This window comes from Diadema antillarum, unplaced genomic scaffold (assembly GCF_040938485.1).
Source record: "Diadema antillarum isolate AM-2024a unplaced genomic scaffold, OU_Dant_1.0 seq00000383_RagTag, whole genome shotgun sequence".
NCBI classification, from domain to species: Eukaryota; Metazoa; Echinodermata; class Echinoidea; order Diadematoida; family Diadematidae; genus Diadema; species Diadema antillarum.
The window spans coordinates 1,767,394-1,783,814 of record NW_027271381.1 but is presented as its reverse complement, the minus strand read 5'-3'; the positions used below and the strand labels follow the sequence as shown (position 1 = coordinate 1,783,814).

The following is a 16,421-nucleotide window of genomic DNA, read 5'->3' as shown; positions in this document are numbered from 1 at the left end:
TGACACAATACACTGAATGCATTATTTCAGAGGGAAATTTAAGGAACATGCACCTCTTCCTCCCATCTCCATAGAGGTTTTGTTTTGCCCATGTAAAGCTGATGTAAAGTGTCATCCATTGTGGATATCATAAAAAAAGGTTACATAATATACAGGATCGTCCTTCAATGCAGAAGAATATAATCTTTTCGTTTTTTTCAAAGACACAATTTCAAGTGTTAGAGCATGTAACATAAAAGATGACCATATCTGGCATGACTTCACACTAATGAATATTACTGAAACTGATCAACAACTATGTATGAACAGATGAAATGTAAAACGAGTACAGGTTAGACCTTAAAAACAGTACATTTTCAATATTGTGATCAGATAAGAGCTCACAATTATACAAATGAAAAGACTGAATGTCCCAAAATGCTTGAAAAATGGTATAAAAGAAATGAACGTGCAGGTTGTATATATGGCTACCCAAGTATCTAAAATAAGTATACATTGTATTTCAGTACCTACCATAGGTCAGTTATGTTACTTTGATGTCATTATGATATCTTAAGTTTGTTCAGAGGAACACAATAACAGGGAGCTTTAGATTTTAGACGCGCGGACGTTCAAAGGGAAAAAAACATGTTCTGAGCGTGCGCAGTAGCGCGGGTCATTATACTGCGCACGCTCAGATCATGTTTTTTTCCCTTTGAATGTCCGCGCGTCTAAAATCTAAAGCTCCCTAATTAATCTGCATTGAGCAACATCATGGAAAAGTGAACATGTGCTGGAGAAAACAAAACATGAGTTTGCACACTATAGTTCAAACACAGGGCCACTCCAACACAAAATACAGACAATCACATGACACATAGAGTACTATGAATTAACTGTATTACATTTTATTTGATTTCCTAAAATACTCCTAATTTGCATGGTGCCATTGCTGACATTACTGAAAGAACCCCTCCCCCCCCCCAAAAAAAAAAAAAGAAGGGGAAAAAAGAATATGCAGTTTCTCTTGAAATAAGTAATTTAAATGTAGATAGAGCCCAAATATGCTTGAGTATTTTAAATAATGTCCCATCCTGAATAAGGTAATCTGTACATTCCTGAGTTGATAGGAGTACAAAATTTGACATAAATTCTTGCTGATTATCATACACATAAATTATTGCATATGTGTTAATGTCCATGGATGAATAAAGTAATAATTTATTCTCACATAAATCAGTTCCTCAGATTCATTCATTCCCTTTGGAAGAATATTATGCAACATTATCACATTATCACTAGCGCCCTGGACAGACGTCTGTTCAGGGGGGAATATTAAAGCATTGCCTTTGTCATGTGACTGTGCTATCACCCGACTGATACTTTTCATATCATGTTTGATGTGTGTATGTCAGCATATTGAAATCTTATAAGATACACTGTACTTGTCTTCAAGGATTTGCTGAAGACATACAAATGACATCGTGTTGATCTACATCCTCAAGACGAAGCACACTAGACAGACCATTTCATTTGTAAGAAAACTAATTCTGTGTGCAGAACATGCAAGAATGCCACAATCATTTGAAGAAGACAGTTATGTCAAGGTCCCCACAAGGCACTATGTTAGATGACTCAATGACATTCACACTGTCTTTTTCTGCACTTGCCCATTTTCCCCTTTTCTTTAATTGAATCTGTTGCACTGGTGAAAATGGCCTCTTCCACAACAGTACATTTCATAGTGTATCTGCCTTTCATGAGCGCCGGCACACTCTCAACGTCCTTTCTTCTTAACAACCCCAAATTTTGATTGTCACTGACTGTAGAAGAAAATTGTTGGACTCTTGCAACAGACTACAATTTAGATTGCAGGTTGAAGCATGCGATGAAACCTAGAATCTACAAGATTGAGAAAATTTGGGGTTCTGCATAATTGAACTTTCAGAGTGAGGTTTGAGGAGACTCTATAATTATTTTCATTTGTTAGCAAAAAAGGCAGACTGTGCATGAGACAAGCAAATTTTAGTCATCCCTGAAGACTTGTATTTGCAGCAACCCCAGCACAGCTTCTCAAAACTACATGTAGGTCCTTATGTCAATGAGGTTGGCTACCAGCAAACTTTTGAAAACTTCACTGTACATCAATTCTGAATGGATGAAAGAGAGGAAACAGACACCAGACATAGTACATGGCCAATGAAGTCTCACGGCACATGTTTCATTATTCTACTGTTGTGTTTATTTTTACAAAGATTTACATGTACATTTTGTATGCAATATATCTCTTATCTACAATGAAAACAAGTGTATGTCATAAACTAAACTGCACAAATGCCCTGTTACAAGGAAGCTAACAAACAGACCTTTTTCAGCATATTCCTTGAAAACTACAAAATTCTTTGATGAAACACACACACAGATATATAATGTCCCTAAGGTGACAAGAGCTTATATCTGAAAATCACAACTTTTCAGGAAACAAGAGACCCGGGGGTCACGCGCTCACCTGAGTATCGCAATTTCACATTCCATGCATTCTTGCACACTCTTAACTGAGAACATTGGAAACTTAGGTCTGCATATGGATTCCCCCCCCCCCAAGAGGGATATGGTGCCCATTTGAAGAAATTGAGATTCTATCCCCCTAGGGATGCTACCTGCTAAGTTTGGTCAAAATTCATCATGAGGTTTTCAAGAAGATGAACATGTACAATTCAGGCTCCATTACAACTGTAGGACTTCTCCCCATCCCCTCTCCTGGGTCCCAAGGGGGGGGGGGGGGCACCCCTGATGCCACCAACCCCATGAACAAACCTGAAACTACAGTTGTCAATGTACTAACTCATACTAGTATCATCTAAGCCCTATCACTTCTGGTTTAAGAGAAGATTTTTAAAGGTTCTTTAATTTTAGGGGGTTTGGGCCCCCTGGGGACCCCCCCCCCCTCCCCCGGGTGGGCCATGGTGCCCATTTGAACAAATTGAGATCCTATCCCCCTAGGAATGCTACCTACCAAGTTTGGTGAAAATCAGACATGGCAATCTCAAAGTGAAGATGAAAATGTACAATTTAGGCCCCATTAGGACCCCTCCCCACCCCCTCCCTTGGGTCCCAAGGGGGGGGGGGGCACCCCTGATTCCCTCATAAACAAACTTGAAACTACAGTCATCAATGTACTCATAGTATCAACTAAGCCCTATCACTTCTGGTTCTAGAGAAGAAGATTTTTAAAGATTCCTTAATTTTAGGGTGTTTGGGCCCCCCTGGGCCCCCCCCCCCCCCCCCAGGTGGGCCACGGTGCCCATTTGAACAAATTGAGATCCTATCTCCCTAGGGATGCTACCTGCCAAGTTTGGTGAAAATCGGTCGTGGGGTTCTCAAGAAGAAGATGAAAATGAAAAAAGTTTACGGACGACGGACGACGGACGACGGACGACGCACGCCGGATGAAGAAGAGCAATCGCAATAGCTCACTTGAGCCTTCGGCTCAGGTGAGCTAAAAAACCTCCTAATATTTTCATTTTTACAACACTTTCATGAAATTATGTCATTATGCCATATGATGTAGAAACATTACTTTGATTTGCATTCATAATATTTCTGTTCTAAACAACATATCAGTATGTTGATACCAAAATTTGAGTTGTGAGGATCTTAATATAATATGCCTATTAAGAAATGAGCTCTGCCATTCTTGGGAAGGTAGGTACTGTACATGTACATATACACACAGTAAGGTTAACAAAAACAATAATAATAATAAAAATGTTGTCTTCTTTATTCAGGGCAGCCTCTTCAGTGTTGATACAGTTTTACCCAAAGGCCCTGTCACACATGAACAGATGAGCTAAATAATCTTGATGCACATCAAACGAATCAAGAAAATATTCAAACATATTTAAGTTTTCATTAGATATGAGGATGTTTGGTTCTTTGATCACTTTCCATGTCACAATCAATGTATTCATATTCTCTAATTACATCAAACAATTAACAGTTTTGAAAACTAATTGGAATATGTCAAAAAGTTTTTGTTATCAATAACACAATCCATCTGTAACATCTACCTGGCACTACAATTTACAACAACAACAAAAAACATCACTTTTTTGGAATAATCTGTAAACTCATGAATGTACAACAAACAAGTTTATTCATCAAAACCTTTTATTCTCCATCCCCTAATTATTTATCACCCAAATGTTTCATTTCTTTAATTCTCATCAAAAGTAAAAACAAAATGTAAGTTTATTCATCAAAACCTTTTATTCTCCATGCAAGTTTATTCATCAAAACCTTTTATTCTCCATCCCCTAATTATTTATCACCCAAATGTTTCATTTCTTTAATTCTCATCAAAAGTAAAAACAAAATGTACCCTGCTTTTTGATTACTCATGTTGACATCTCTTTCCTTCTAGTTCTATATTCATTTATATACATTGTATGTTTGTGCTACTGATACTGTTAAATGGAGAAAAATAAACTTCAACTTCTAGTACTCATTGATACTCCACAAGTTGCACTGTAAATGCTGTATATGATCAGGCAGATTTCAGAAAATATATTATTGTCTACTGCACATTGTTTGTCAGAATTCTACAACTGTTTGGAAGCCTGGACCACTTCTTATACTGTAGTATGACATCCTGGTGACATGATATTGTTTGGTGGCAATACATACCTCACCAGCCTCATGCCAGCTGGTTTTCCTTTTTCCTAAGTTTACTTGAAACAAATGAACAGGTTGTAAGTTTTCTTGAGCACTGACCTCACAGGTAATCACTATGCATCTCTCATTTGACTTGGTGGAAGAGTGATTGCAATATGAATTCCCACACACTCATGCTAAGGGAGACAACCAACAATGTAAAATATAATTGACATTCAGTGACTTGAATGGATACTCATGCCATAATTGATAAATGCTGCTTCTTCATTACAAGAAAATACAAAAACTGTATATTGTCATGAAGGCAAAAATATCAACATGTCACATGCAAGCTACCATCTTCGCCAAAGCTTCACATCAAGCAGGCGATCAAAATACCTTTGAGATACATAGAAAGTGTGTTAAGTAGCAGGCTGGTGCAATGGTGCTGTCATCTTCCACTTTGAAAAATAAGACATTGTTCATTCTTCTCACTTAATCATTTTGCAGTGCTTTCACCTGGGCATGGGAAACATGTCTGACAGCTGACTTGGTGAGATACTCTTACTCTTTGCAACCTGGTGTTCTGGTGCCCTCTCTCCACGCTCTAGGGGGATTTCAATAGAGCAGGGGTGAGTTCCTCCCTGTAGAGAGAGGGAAATCATTAGTCTACTCTTTACCTACTGGCAACTGTTTGGATATTTTCATCTGTTTGTGAGCTTTTGCAATAACATAGCATATCTAATAGTGTAGTGAACAGTCCTCATGATTTACATTATCAATCAAAGCATTCCTAGAATTTATTTCTATATCTTGTAGATGCCATCTCATGAAATCCCTTCGATTAAAGGGTGTAAACCCAAACCATGCATTTTAAAATGGCACATTGTGGCCATCTTTCAATGTTGTGATGTCCATTTAACATGTTTGTAATTTCAGATCAGTTGATTTCTAACCAGAGACCATAAATGCACTGCGGAAAACAAGGGTTATCACTATCAAGTCATCCCACTTACCATCCAGAAAAGGCAGCAGCAGTGGCAGCACAGTTGCAACTGATCAGCAAATACTTCTTTTTTTCCATGCTTGACTCGCAACCTCTTGTAGATCTGTTTCCATTTCACTTCATGATCAGCTGTGTTCTTAGGGATCACAGGCATCAGCTGCAGTTAGTCATTAGATGATATAAAAGATGATTAGACTTTTACAATATCCCGCTCAAATCCTTTTCTCTTTTATCGACCAATCAATTAAGTCTGTCGATAAGGGCAGTACAAACTATGACCAGTAACTCTAAATCAGGTTCTGCATTTCTAATTTAAATTCAAATTCTTGACTGTAAAGTTTTACACCATTATCATAAAGTGTTTATGCACAGTATTTCATTCCTACATTCACAGATGTGCCAAAACTGTGAAAACAGACAATGTTTATCATTACCAAGTACCTAAAAACTGAACTGTACTTGACCCTGGAGCTCTACAAGGAAATCTGGTTAACTTTAGATCGATGTTGCAAGAAAGAACACCACACATATATGGAATGCATATAAAAATATGAAGTAACTAATGGTAGATCCCCCTCATAGATATTACAATATTAGTACAAGACCTACAAGGATGTAGAAACACCTACAAATCCCTTCTTGGAAAAACAAATTGTATACCTTCAAATATGTTTTAAATGTGAACAACAACTGAATTGTCCCCCTGAAAGTGTAAGAATGGAGAATCATCACTCTATGATATTTTTGTTTTACTCGTAATATTGGATTGAGATATTTTCAGTACAAAATGTTGTAGTAAATGGGATTCTGTTTCTAAGAAAGCAACTGTACAAGATGAAATAGTCAGTGATGATAATTAATGTTTATTTTGTCTAAAAGAGTTGTAAAGATAAGTAATATTGCATTTATGACACTGTGAAATCAGTGAATCAATCTGGAATAAAACAGAACAAGAAAAAATAGAAATTACGCGGTGTGCAATATGTCCTTGCCGGAAGTAGCATTTTGTAGCAAAATGTACAATATAGGTAAAAAATCAAGGTCACAGGTCAAAGAAGTCAAAGGTCAAAATTCTATGTACAAGTTTTGAAGCCCTCACCTAGTGCCATCACACAAAGCAAACGGAATCGAAATCGGGTTAGAAATGGCGTAGGAGTAGCAGTTTGTAGCAAAATGTACAATACAGGTAAAAAATCAAGGTCAAAGGTCAAAGAAGTCAAAGGTCAAAATTCTGTGTAGAAGTTTTGAAGCCCTCACCTAGTGCCATCACATAAAGCAAACTGAATCGAAATCGGGTTAGAAATGGCGAAGGAGTAGCATTTTGTAGCCAATGTACAATATAGGTAAAAAAATCAAGGTCAAAGGTCAAAGAAGTCAAAGGTCAAAATTCTGTGTAGAAGTTTTGAAGCCCTCACCTAGTGCCATCACATAAAGCAAACTGAATCGAAATCGGGTTAGAAATGGCGAAGGAGTAGCATTTTGTAGCCAATGTACAATATAGGTAAAAAAATCAAGGTCAAAGGTCAAAGAAGTCAAAGGTCAAAATTCTGTGTAGAAGTTTTGAAGCCCTCACCTAGTGCCATCACATAAAGCAAACGGAATCGAAATCGGGTTAGAAATGGCGAAGGAGTAGCATTTTGTAGCTAAATGTACAATACAGGTCAAATATCAAGGTCAAAGGGCAAAGAAGTCAAAGGTCAAAATTCTGTGTAGAAGTTTTGAAGCCCTCACCTAGTGCCATCACATAAAGCAAACGGAATTGAAATCGGGTTAGAAATGGCGAAGGAGTAGCATTTTGTAGCAAAATGTATCTTATAGGTCAAAAATCAAGGTCAAAGGTCAAAATTCTGTGTAGAAGTTTTGAAGCCCTCACCTAGTGCCATCACATAAAGCAAACGGAATCGAAATCAGGTTAGAAATGGTGAAGTAGCATTTTGTAGCAAAATGTACAATATAGGTCAAAGGTCAAGGTCAAAGGTCACTACTGAAATTCTGTGTAGAAGTTTCAAAGCTCCCATGTAGTGATATCATATAAAGCAAACAGGATCAAAATTGGCTCATAAATGACAGAGAAGTATCAAATTGAACATTTTGATCACACACGCACGCACAAACACACGGACACACACACGTACGGAGCCCATTTCATAGTCCCCAGCTTGAACTCGTTCGGCGGGGACAAAAATAAATAAATGAAGGCTCTGGGGTACAGATAAAATTTAATTTTAAAACCGTTATTTTTGGTTTCAAAGAGAAGAGAAACTAGAAATGTCGCTATGGCGACTGGTATGCCTCTGCCTTAATGCATAGTTCTCCTAATAGGTCTATAGTGCAATGTCTTGACAATGTGTGATGAGTTTCACATAATTGGCAAAATATCAAAATGACAGGTTTGTCACAAATGTGTTGAATGTCCACTTTCCTTGAACTAGGTTTAATTGGATGGATGGCTATACTGCCTAAGAGGTATTAGGGGTTTTGAGGATCTTTACTTCACTTTCGACCCTTTTATTTATAAGTCTATGTATTGATTAAACTTTCAAGGTACGGAGAAAAAGTGTAATTTCACTATCAAATGATGTGTTCTTTTTTTTCATTTTACCTTGACCTTTGACCCTGGTCCTTTGATCCTATGACCCTAAAATTCCCAAGAGAATCACTGTCAGGTAGAACATTCATGCAGAACTGTAGATATGTACTAAGTTTCATGATGATACCTTGAGTCACCTTCCAGATATGGACCAAGAAATGAAATTTAGCACTTTCACTTGACCTTTGACCTTTGTGCAAGAAACTTTCAAGAGAATCTCTATTAGGTTATACATGTATATATCAAGTTTCAAGAAACATCGGGTAGGTATTGTATAATTTGAATATGAGGGAAAAAGTGAAATTATGAGTTGACCTTGACCTTTGACCCATGACCTTTGACCCATGACCCCCACATCCCCTAGATAATCACCGCTAGTCAGTACATGCATATGTACGAAGTTCTATGAAGATAGCTTGAACCATTTCCAAGATATGGAGAAAAAAGTGACATTTTAACCTTTCCACTTGACCTTTCTCTCTGGAGAATCTTTATTTGGTATTACATGTATACACCAAGTTTCAAGAAAAAACCTCCAGGCATTACATAGATATGGGGGAAATAGTAAAATTTTGAGCATTTGACCTTGACCTTTGACCTTGAGCATGTGCCCCAAAAAGTTGATAGGCACAACTCCGTCCACTCATGCATATGCATACCAAGTCTCATTAGGATACCTTGAACGGTTTTTTAGTTTATACGTTGTCCACAAAATTCATTACGGTCGGACGGACGGACGGAAGGACGGACGGACGGAAGGACAGACAACCTAAAAACATAATGCCTCCGGCGACACTTCGTGGCGGAGGCATAATGATGCATCAAATTGTATGACGACTCTTTTATGCAACAAATGTTTGTAAAAAAGGTTAAGAAAAATTCAAATTTGCATTGCTAAGATCTATGGTCATTCTGTACTGGATAGGGGTAACAAATTGTACAAAGTGGCAGTCACTCTGCCATTTATTATTGTCAAAATGGAAGTGAGAAAAATTTAGAAATATTTCGTTTTGGTTGAATCTATGACAAATAACAGTTGATTGACATGTAAAATGCTTGACTGGATTCAATAAAATAGCCCATGGAGGGCTAAAAAAAAATGTGAAAAAAAAGAGGAAGCCACATAATATTACACAAAAAGTAATCTTAGATGCTGAAGTAACTACCAGCACTGTTTAAACTAACTTTCAGGAATGGGCAAATGTATAATTTTAATCAAACATCTTGCATTTGTATCTACATAGTTGGAGTTGTCACAAGAAAGGTGAGCAAAACACTTTATGTGCCTAGGCACCTACAGGGTAGCTGCCCATGCTTTTTCATCAACATTCACTTAACTATTTCAAACTGGACCTTATTTGTGCCTTAGTTCAACAAGAAGGCCATGGTAACACATTACAGATGTAGGGGATAAGATGATCTCCATTCATTGACAGATTTCAGACATCCGTGCCAACTGGTAAATAAAGCACTGCAATAATTGAGTCTTGAACGCCTGAATTAACTATACTGAGCATTGTGAGTCCATTTGCCAAGTTAGATACCTGCTCAGGAGTGAAATGGAAGTGGCAGAAGTCCCTCCAGAGTAACCACTCCTCACTGAGCTGATGCAGCAACTTGCTTGCCTCCCCAGTGTGCACGATGTCACAATGATCCTGCATCCGGGCAAAGATTTGTCTCAAGCACTCTGGAGGCAGGTCTGTCAGGAGGAGCCCATCATCCCTTGGTTCCTTTAAATGTCACATTAAGATTTCTACTAAACCGGGGCTTTAACAAAGCAGCATGTGTACAATGTAATTAAAACAGACATATTGTATGTATGTATGTATGTATGTATTATTATCATTTATGCTCAACCATATATGGTTGAGCATATATGTCACATATATGTGACCCTGCATCACAAAACCAACAAAAAGTTGCCAGACATGGATATCTAGTTAAGGGGAGTGTCACAAATGTACACACTAGTAGTTATGTACACGTACATGTATGATGTACTGTATGCCGGGCTGTTTTAATGTGTATGTACACAAGTTGACCAGATTCATGGAGAACATTCTATATGGTATAGATATAGTACATACAGGCTGACCAGATCAGAGGAGAATTTTCTAGGTGGTATACAATGTAGCTATACAGTACATGCATGTAACAGGAAATACATTATAGCTCACTCAATCTAGAATGATTTCACCCATTCCAGAAAGTTCTGGGAAGTGCTAACATATTTGGCTGAGTGAGGCACTGTCCCTGTAGCCCAATGTGATTGGTAGTTATTCTTGGCAATGATGTTTTGTACATAGTTAGGCAGTGAGTCATCCAAGTTTCCTGGAACTTGGACTGGCTAGTAGGTTGGAGAGAGTTATAGAATGTGCTAGAAGGGGGTGAATGGATAGTATATAAACCAGAGAAATTCTGCAGTAGGCAGAGTACCCAACACCTCTGCTCTGAGAGTTACGTCACTTCTGGCTCTGAAGCGACTTGTTATAGTCAGTCCTGTGTTACCTGCTGACCTGTTATGTTTGTGGAGATAAGGCCTGGGAGACATTTTGCCTGCACAGAATTAATGTGCCTTCATTGGACTCCATATTTTATGTCAAAGGACATTGCTACGGAAAAGCTGTGACGGGCTGGATTCTTAGCTGGACAATATTAAGTGAATCATCATTCAACGCATCAACTGGACGTGGTCGTCACAACATTTGGACTCTGCACGTTTCGCCGTGGACGTATATCGTGGATTTTACCCCAGATCTATACCGTGGACTATCGTAACCTGTGCCTCTGGAGTTACGTCAGAGGAATCATTCATCGGTGCATCGCGGATCATTCGTTTGTGCATCGAGCATCGTATTTGGACATTTCCAGGGATATTGCGTGTAATGCGTACGTAAGTGATTCCATTACTGACTTATATTTGTTTCTATTGATCATTATTGTACTGATGTGAAACCGATTACCAGTCTGTACCTACAATATCACTGTTAATAAACCGCCTGAACATCAGTTGATTGTTTCTTTTGTGCGATCATTCTCGGAGTGATTTTGGTCGTAACAAAATTGGGGGCTTGTGTCCGAGAAGTGAATTTAAAGCCAAAACTTAGAATTTGGAACGTTCCGGAATCCAGAATATTGGTACAGACAAAATACCAGTTGAGTTGATTGTTCAATTGTATATTGTGTGTAATACATTGTGACAATGTCAATCAGTACAATGGATGTTCAGGCATTTGTTCAGAGGACAGATTTGTCCCTCAGAGATTTGCAAAGGTTACGCAAATGTGATTTGACCGCTGTTGCACAGCATTTGAATGTAGATGTTCCACAAGGTGTAAGAAAGGCAGAGATTCTTGACTTAGTAGCTGGTCACATTGAGCTCAAAGAAGAAATCAACATTCCAGATCAAGCTCAAATTTCAGATCAAACACGGCTTGAGCTTGCTAGATTGGAACTGGAGAAAGAGAAGATGAGACTAGAAATGGAAATGAAGGAAAAGGAAAAACAAAGAGAAATGGAAAGAGAGAGGGAAAGAGAACAAAGAGAAATGGAAATGAGGAAATTCGAAATGGAGCAGCAAATGAAGTTGCGTGAGATGGAATTGACTCATGCACAGACTGTTGGAAATCGTGAAAGGGCTCCCCCTGAATTTGATTTGGCCAAGAACATTCGATTGGTGCCAAAGTTTGAAGAAAACAGAGTTGATGCATATTTTGTGTCATTTGAGAAGGTGGCTGACAGTTTGAACTGGCCACAGGAATTTTGGCCCATGCTCCTTCAAAGTGTGTTTGTCGGCAAAGCAGCCGATGTGTACTCATCTCTCTCAAAAGAGCAATCACGTGACTATGCTACAGTCAAGAAAGCAGTGTTGAATGCTTATGAGTTGGTGCCAGAGGCGTACAGACACAAATTCAGAAATTCGTACCGCAAACCAGGCCAGACACATGTTGAGTTTGCTCGAGAAAAAGAAATGATGTTTGATAGGTGGTACAGATCCCTTAAAGTGGATCAGGACTTTGATAACCTACGTGAGGTTGTTCTCTTGGAAGAATTCAAAAAGAGTGTTGCTTTCAGTGTGAGGTCGCATTTGGATGATCACAAAGTGACAAGTTTGCATAAAGCAGCCTTGATGGCTGATGAGTATGAGCTGACCCACAGAAATGACAACAGACCACCTTTCAGGAATTTCTCTGGAAATAAGAGAGATAAAAATCAGTCGAGCAATCCAAAGAATGCTGGTTCTGAAAAAGGCACGAGTTCTGAAACTTCATCGGCACCAAAGCCTCAATCTGACAAAGGGTCCAGTACAAGTGCAAATGTTATCAAATGTTTTCACTGTAATAAGACAGGGCATGTAAAGTCACAGTGTTGGAAGTTGCAAAACAAAACAAAGAAGGACTTGGGATTTGTCATGTCAAAAAGTGTCCTACCTGAAAACAGTGTCCCGTTCAGTGAAACACAGGCCATTGAAAGTCAATCTCCCAAATTCAAAGATAGGCTGAAGCAGGTGGATGAGAGCTATCGTAGCTTTTTGTTTGATGGTGAGGTGACCCCATGTACTTCTGGTGAGGCAGGTAAGCCAGTAGTCATCCTGCGGGATACGGGGGCCTCTCAGTCGTTGATGGTGGATGGTGGTATGACTTTTCCACCAGATAGTGCAGTGAATGCAAAAGTCTTGATTCAGACTGTTGATGGCAGTTATATGTCAGTGCCACTGTATAGAGTGGATTTGAAGTGTGACCTAGTTTCTGGTCCTGTGACTGTTGGAGTTGTTCCTGAGTTGCCTATGGCAGGCATTGATTTTTTGTTGGGGAATGACTTGGCTGGGGACAAGGTGGTTGCGTCTCCAGTTGTTTCGGATAAACCAGTGGTGGTTGCTGAAACTGAGCAGTTGCAGGAGGAGTTTCCTGGGATTTTCCCAGATTGTGTTGTGACTAGGTCTCAGGCTCGTAGAGCTGTTCAAGATGATGCGGATTCTGTTGATGTGGAGGAGAATTCCGGTGTTTGGTTGGCAGAAACCTTTTTCAAGGATTTGAATGATGGGGTTGCTGTATTAGGCTCCGAGGCTAACAGCGATGGGCTGTTTAGCAAGTCTTCCTTGGTTGAAGCACAGCAGGCAGACTCTGAGTTGAAAGGCTTGTCTCAGACGGCGTGTTCTGAGGCTGAGGCTGAAAAGGTCCCTGAGTGCTATTATGTCAAAGATGGCATTTTGATGAGGAAGTGGAGACCTCCCCATAGGCCAGCTGATGAGGATTGGACGGTGGTCCGTCAAGTTGTTGTCCCTCCTAGTTACCGCGGTGAGATCTTGAGGATTGCTCACGAGTTACCTGTTGGCGGCCATTTAGGCGTCAGAAAGACAAAGGATCGGATCATGAGGCATTTCTATTGGCTAGGGTTGAATGTGGATGTGGCTGAGTTTTGCAAGACTTGTCACACATGTCAGGTGGCTGGTAAACCACAGCATTCAGTGAAGCCGGCGCCATTGATTCCGATACCTGCGTTTGAAGAACCATTCAGTCGGGTTCTAGTTGACTGTGTTGGACCTTTGCCTAGGACTAGGTCGGGTCACAAGTACCTCTTGACAATCATGGATATGTCTACACGGTTTCCAGAGGCTATCCCATTGCGAAATATCACTGCTAAGACTGTGGTAGATGCTCTAGTGCAGTTTTTCACTAGGTATGGGTTGCCCAAGGAAGTGCAGTCTGACCAAGGGTCAAATTTCATGTCAGGCATATTTCAAGAGGTGATGTATCGTTTGGGTGTGAAGCAGCTGAAGTCGTCAGCTTATCATCCCCAGTCCCAAGGTGCGTTGGAGCGCTACCACCAGACCCTAAAGACAATGATTAGGGCATTTTGTGAGGAGTATCCCGAGGATTGGGATAAGGGCATCCCTTTCCTGCTGTTTGCAACGAGGGACTCCCCAAATGAGTCGACGGGTTTCAGCCCATTTGAGTTGGTGTACGGTCATGAAGTTAGGGGCCCACTGAAGCTCATCAAAGAGAAATTCATGACTGAGGATGATGAGGTCCACCTACTTGACTACGTGTCAAAGTTTCGTGAAAGGCTTTCAAAGGCTTGTGAGGTAGCTAGGGAACACTTGAAAGTGTCACAAGACTCTATGAAGAGAAAGGCAGACAAAAATGCCAAAGCCCGAACTTTCAACCCAGGTGACAAAGTTCTTGTACTGCTGCCCATACAAGGTGAACCACTGAAAGCCAAGTTCAGTGGCCCATACAGTGTCAAAAAGAAACTCAATGATGTGAACTATGTGATCAGTACGCCAGATAGACGAAAAGATCAGAGGGTGTGTCACGTAAACATGCTGAAAGAGTACTACGAGAGAAAGGCTAGTCAGCCGGTAGGCGTAGCTCAGGTGGTAGTAGAAGAAGTAGATGAAGAGGGAGAAGCTCAAGATGAGCATGGAAGTGAGCCCTCTAGTGCCAGGTTGTCTAACTCAGAGATGTTAGGGAAAGTAGATGAGGCACTGAACTACCTACCTGAAAATCAGAGGAAAGATGTGACTAGTCTGTTACATGAGTACGAAGAATTGTGTAAGGACAAACCAGGCTGCACCCCTCTTGCTGTACATGATGTTGATGTAGGAGATGCTGACCCTATCAAGCAAAACCCTTACAGGTTAAACCCGAGCAAACTGCAAAAAGTAAGGGAAGAGGTTCAATACATGCTAGACAATGACATAATAGAACCTAGTAAAAGCAGTTGGAGCTCCCCAATCGTCATGGTGCCCAAACCGGATGGGTTTCAAAGATTCTATATAGATTACCGAAAGGTAAATGCCGTGACGAAAACAGATTCTTTCCCCATTCCCAGACTTGAAGACTGCATTGACAGGGTCGGCAATTCTGCATATGTCAGTAAAATAGACCTTCTAAAGGGATACTGGCAGGTGCCCTTGACCGACAAAGCCAGAGAGATTTCTGCCTTTGCTACACCAGATGGCTTGTTCCAATGCAAAGTAATGCCATTCGGCATGAAAAATGCTCCAGCCACCTTCCAACGGCTGACAAACCAAATCATTGCCGGACTTGACAATTGTGTAGTATACATTGATGACATCCTGGTGTATAGTGACACGTGGGAGGAGCACATTACACACTTGCGGCAACTTTTTGATCGACTCAAGGAGGCCGGATTGGTGATTAATCTGGCAAAGAGTGAATTTGCAAAGGCCAAAGTGGTGTATCTCGGGCATGTAGTCGGTCAGGGACAAGTATTGCCAAGAGAAGCCAAGGTAGAGGCTATACTAGGCTTTCCCATCCCCCAATCCAAGAAGGAGTTGCTCAGATTTCTGGGCATGGCTGGTTTCTACAGGAAATTTGTACCGAATTTCAGCACTGTAGTCACCCCCCTAACAAACCTGCTGAAGGGCAAGGCGAAGTACACGTGGACTGATGAGTGTCAAAGAGCCTTCGAGAAACTAAAGGCAGTCCTTGCTAATGAGCCTGTTTTGGCAGCTCCTGACTTCGCAAAGCCATTCAAGGTGGCAATAGATGCTAGCGATGTAGGAGTGGGAGCGGTTTTGCTCCAAGAAGATGAAGAAGGCACTGAACGACCAGTTAGCTACTTCTCCAAAAAATTGAACACATACCAGAAGAAGTACTCCACAATTGAGAAGGAGGCTCTCAGTCTCATCCTTGCCCTCCAGCAATACGAAGTGTACTTGACAAATAGCAAAGGGGAGATCACGGTCTATACTGACCACAACCCCTTGGTCTTTTTAGACCGGTTCAAAATGAAGAACAACAGGTTGTTCAGATGGAGCATGATGACGCAGCCATATGCACTCAAAATCAAACATGTGGCAGGCAAAAACAATGTAATTGCCGACGCTCTGTCAAGAGTGTAACTTGAAGAGAGTATCAAAGGTGAAAAGTTTTCACCGCGTATCATTTCCAGTGTATGTGTTTAGCATATTCATTAATGTGTGCAAAACAGTTTGATATGATTGTATAAGCTCCGAGAATCTAAGCAATATCATTGTAAATAGTATCCATGAAAAGAGAACATGGAATTAATACAGCTATCCAAAAGGCATGTGATAGTATGTGATTATTGTTGCTTGACTTGGACTTTACCTCACATTCGTTGCAAATAACAATGAGAAATTGTGAAGGTAAAAGAAACCCTTGCTACAGCAAGGCTTTCTTTTTCCCATGGGGGATGGTGTCA

General features: G+C 40.2%; 1 protein-coding gene across 2 annotated transcripts in view; it reads right to left on the bottom strand.

The window, feature by feature from the left end:
* Nucleotides 1–3,337: 3,337 nt before the first annotated feature.
* LOC139731736 (F-box only protein 32-like) overlaps nt 3,338–16,421 on the bottom strand; it is a 30,705-nt gene continuing 17,621 nt past the window's right edge. For both annotated transcript variants that reach the window (XM_071642616.1, XM_071642617.1), the window contains exons 7-9: nt 9,773–9,958; nt 5,649–5,795; nt 3,338–5,276 (exon numbers count right to left, since the gene is read on the bottom strand). In XM_071642616.1, coding sequence (XP_071498717.1) covers nt 5,148–5,276; nt 5,649–5,795; nt 9,773–9,958 — 462 coding nt within the window. In that variant the 3' untranslated portion in view covers nt 3,338–5,147. The remainder of the gene's footprint in view (nt 5,277–5,648; nt 5,796–9,772; nt 9,959–16,421) is intronic.